At 36.1% G+C, this 4,191-nt stretch overlaps 1 protein-coding gene across 1 annotated transcript in view; it reads right to left on the bottom strand.

The window, feature by feature from the left end:
* Positions 1-3,624, bottom strand: part of LOC116851670 (glutamic acid-rich protein-like) — a 3,910-nt gene extending 286 nt beyond the window's left edge. The window contains exons 1-4 of the mRNA XM_032831321.1: positions 3,444-3,624; positions 600-674; positions 401-505; positions 205-306 (exon numbers count right to left, since the gene is read on the bottom strand). Of these exons, the coding sequence (XP_032687212.1) occupies positions 205-306; positions 401-505; positions 600-674; positions 3,444-3,624 (463 nt within the window). The remainder of the gene's footprint in view (positions 1-204; positions 307-400; positions 506-599; positions 675-3,443) is intronic.
* Between the last annotated feature and the right edge of the window lie 567 nt (positions 3,625-4,191).

Here is a 4,191-nt window from a genome sequence, read left to right as displayed (position 1 = left end):
ATATATATATATATATATATATAATGTTGTTTAATTTATTGTATCATCATTTTCGCTGTCGATGATATTGTCCTCCTCCTCAGAGTCATTAATATTGATGACTTCTATATGTTCTGAAATCAAAAGATTAATTTTAATGGTTTTATATACAGAAAAATCGAAAATTTGATGACAAATTATAAAAAATGTTGTCTACTCTCTCACCATTGGCCGACTGTACGCCTATTTCTTCATCATTTTCATTAGCGGCGATGTTGTCCTCATCTTCCTCTTCAGAGTCATCAATATTGATGAATTCTATATGTCCTGAAATCAAATATAAAATTAATTTAACGCTTTTCTATACAGAAAAATCGAAAATTTGATGACGAATTGTAAAAAATGTTGTCTACTCTCTCACCATTGGCCGACTGTACGCCTATTTCTTCATCCTTTTCACTGTCGGCGATGTTGTCCTCCTCATCCTCCTCCTCAGAGTCATCAATGTTGATGACTTTTATATGTTCTGAAATCAAATATAAATTAATTTAACGCTTTTCTATACAAAAAAAAATCGGAAATTTGATGACAAATTATAAAAATGTTGTCTGGTCTCTCACCATTGGTCGACTGTACACCTATTTCTTCATCCTCATTGCCTTCGGATGATTCTGGATCATATGCTTCTGGATCACCTAAAATCACATTTAATGATTAATTTTAATATTTATGTTCTATACAGAAACACGAAATTTGGATGTAAACTTATGTAAAATTTGTCTCAACCACTCCACGTATATGTGGTCTTCCTCGAACATTGCTAAAATTGAATTAATTCTTATTTAAAAATATAAATAATCAGGGTTATTATTATTATTATACAATCTATTAAAAAACTTACGTGAAAGGTTTGGTATCCAAATCATCTCCTCAGGTAGACGTATTCTACGTCTACGGTATTCTACTATGTAGAACATTTTTGTATCTCGCGATTCAAACTTTAACTATTTGTCGGCGACTCCTGGGTAACTTTTAGATGGTCCATCGCTATCTCTTTCTAACAAATATATTTTGTTAGGAGGGATTGCAAATGTGCAAAATCAGTACAGTCTAACGTGTTCATTAATAGTAACATCATATGTCGCACATGCAGGCTGACGACGTCTTGGAGTCAACCACATCCGCACATTGATGTATCAACACAACAAATGTTACATTGTGATACTTAAGATTGCACTGAGAATTTCTCAAATTTATCGTTCAATCAGTCAATTAATGTGCGGACATGAAGATCAGATCCCACTCACTATACGGACACCGTTGACATCGTCATATTTCATCGGCGTAAAGCATAGATTCATTAGATTCATCATCCAAAATGATTTTATCTATTTTTTGTCACTTCAAACTGTCTCGATAACATATACAAAGTTCACGTTTATCGTGTCGCTCTATCTTCAAAATTGGCATATCAGCATTCCACAAATCATCATAAATGTATATTATGGAACAACGCTATACGTGTAAACTTGCCACTACCTGCCGGAATTTTAATATAGAAATTTTGAATGTTATAGTTCTTCAGCACTCTGATGTCTGGATGCATTATAAACTCATTCAATTTAATGTTTATCTCACTTGCATTCTCAGTCGTAATTCTACATGTGTCTTCTACTATCTGATTGGCGTGCTCCTACACTAAATCATGGGGCCAACTATTTAGAGAGTAGAACTTAAGAACTTTAACATTTTCCTTCACACCGCGTTTGTTTATTCCTCGCAAACCGAGTTCTCTGTCATGCAAAAACTGCACCATGGATATCTTGCTTGATTTTTCTACCATTTTCTACCATTTTTTCAATTTGTTGCTTGTGTCTTGTATCTGTTGCTGCTAGGACCTCGACTTAACTGTGTGCTAATGTAATACTCATGATTTTATATGTTTCAAAACGTGCAAAGTATGCATACCTCTATGATCTTCATGATAATATCTGGTTTCACATTTTTTTGAACATCTTACTGTCAACCACAAATCGATGCGACAGCACTAAAATGCTACATTGTGAGGCATAAGAGAGAGATCTTACATGAATACTTTTGGACTGTACTTTTGATATAAATATTGGAATACACCGTTTAGGTAATCGTTTTTACGATTTTTGGTATCCATTACCGTTCTTTACCGTTTTTTTACCGGTTTTATCATTTTATTGCCGTTCTTTACCGTTTCATTCTCGTTCTTTACCGTTTTTTACCGTTCTTTACCGTTTTTTATCGTTCTTTACCGTTTCATTACCGTTTTTACCATTTCATTACCGTTCATTACCGTTTTTTATCGTTTCTTTATCTTTCTTTACCGTTTCATTACCGTTTTTTTAATCGTTCTTTACCGTTTTTTTACCATTTATTTACCGTTTTTTACTGTTTCTTTACCGTTCTTTACCGTTTTATTACCGTTTTTTTTTTACCGTTTTTTACCGTTCTTTACCGTTACTTTACCGTTCTTTACCGTTTTTTACATAACATATTATCCATGATACATAACACGCAAACGCTTACAAAATCTTGTCGCGGGGGCACAGTGTACGTGCTCATTAGTAATAAATATATCATGTGTCACATTCTTCTTCTTGCGCATCTAACTGTCGAATGCATACGTATGCAATATGTCGTCGTGCAGTGATATTTAATAACAGTTGCAAACTCTAAGAATTTGCAGCTGCGACTATAAAAAATTACACCGCGAAATACGCGAGCGGGCGGCGCGGGCGACGCGGACGGCGCGGGCTGCCGCAAAACCGCCGCAAAATCCGCCGCAAAAACCGCCGCGAAAAAACGGCCGCGAAAACCGCCGCGAAAAATCCGCCGCGGATCGATAAAATGATCTATTGAAAGCAGATAGAAAAATTATATAATATCGGTAACTACCGATTATCGATATTATGTAAATATGACAGTAAAAATTATGTAAATATATACCTATTGGTAAAAATTAAGTAATTAAATGTTGGTATATAATATCGATAATAAATTACCGATCGTTAGTATTATCGGTATTGTATAATTATCTGTTGGTAAAAATTATATGTTGGTAAAAATTATGTAATTAAATGTTATATAATATCGGTAAAAAATTACCGACTGTCGGTAATATCGGTATGCGCCCTCCAAATTACCGACCGCTGATAACCCCTCCTCTCCAGCGGTGACGTCATACCCCCCGCGGTGACGTCATACCCCTGTCCGTGGTACCCCCCGCCCCTCACCCCCCTCAGAGGACCTGGATTAGAACCGGTCTATCATACCTACTAACTACTGTATATAATTTATACAATGATGGCATCAAATCTCAATCCTCTATAATCCTCTACTCTCTATCTATTTCCTTTCTTCCTTATCGACAATCCATTTCTTCCACTCTTCCGGCCATCCCTCTCCTATTCATATCCTTTTACACATCCTACATGCACATTTCTCCACCTCTTCCCCTCCATATTTCCATATATCGTACAGTATTTCATCTAACCTCATAGCTTTCCCATCTTTCAACTTCTTCATAATCTCCTTTATCTCCTTCCACCCTATTTCTTCCTCCTTCTCCTCTTCTCTCCTTCCTCTGACCATTTTCTCGTCTACTTCCCCCATCACTCTCATAAAACATTTATCCTATATCTCCATTTCAGTTCCCTCATTATTCCAGCCTTCCTCGCTCTCTCTCATTCACCAACTGCCAAATCCTATTTCCTCACCCACCTCCATCCTCATCATCTCTACCAACATCTTCCCATCTCCCAGTATATAATCAATCACTTCTCCCCATTTTCTCCTGTAAACTCATCCCCTTCATCCCTAACCACATTCCCATTCATTATCACGAATCCTCTTTCTTCTATTAACTACAGCAACTGTTTGCCTTTCCCATTCACCTTCTTGTTCTTTGATCTCCTCTGTCTTTCTTCCTCCTCCCTTCCTTTACCCTCACTCCATCCTCCTCTCTCTTCCGTACTCGCGTTGAACTCTCCTCCTATAACTATCCTCCTCTCTTCTCTCCATTCTCCATCCATTCTTCCAACCCTTCTAGCTTCCTCCCTATATCCACATTTACATATACTCCTATACCCATTTATCTCTCTATTTATTTCTCTACATTGATCATATTCCGTAATATATATATATATATATATATATATATATATATATATATATATATAT

This window comes from Odontomachus brunneus, unplaced genomic scaffold (assembly GCF_010583005.1).
Source record: "Odontomachus brunneus isolate Ranch 3 - 2012 unplaced genomic scaffold, Obru_v1 Obru_scaffold_186, whole genome shotgun sequence".
Classification (NCBI taxonomy): Eukaryota; Metazoa; Arthropoda; class Insecta; order Hymenoptera; family Formicidae; genus Odontomachus; species Odontomachus brunneus.
This window is presented reverse-complemented; position numbering and strand designations above follow the sequence as displayed.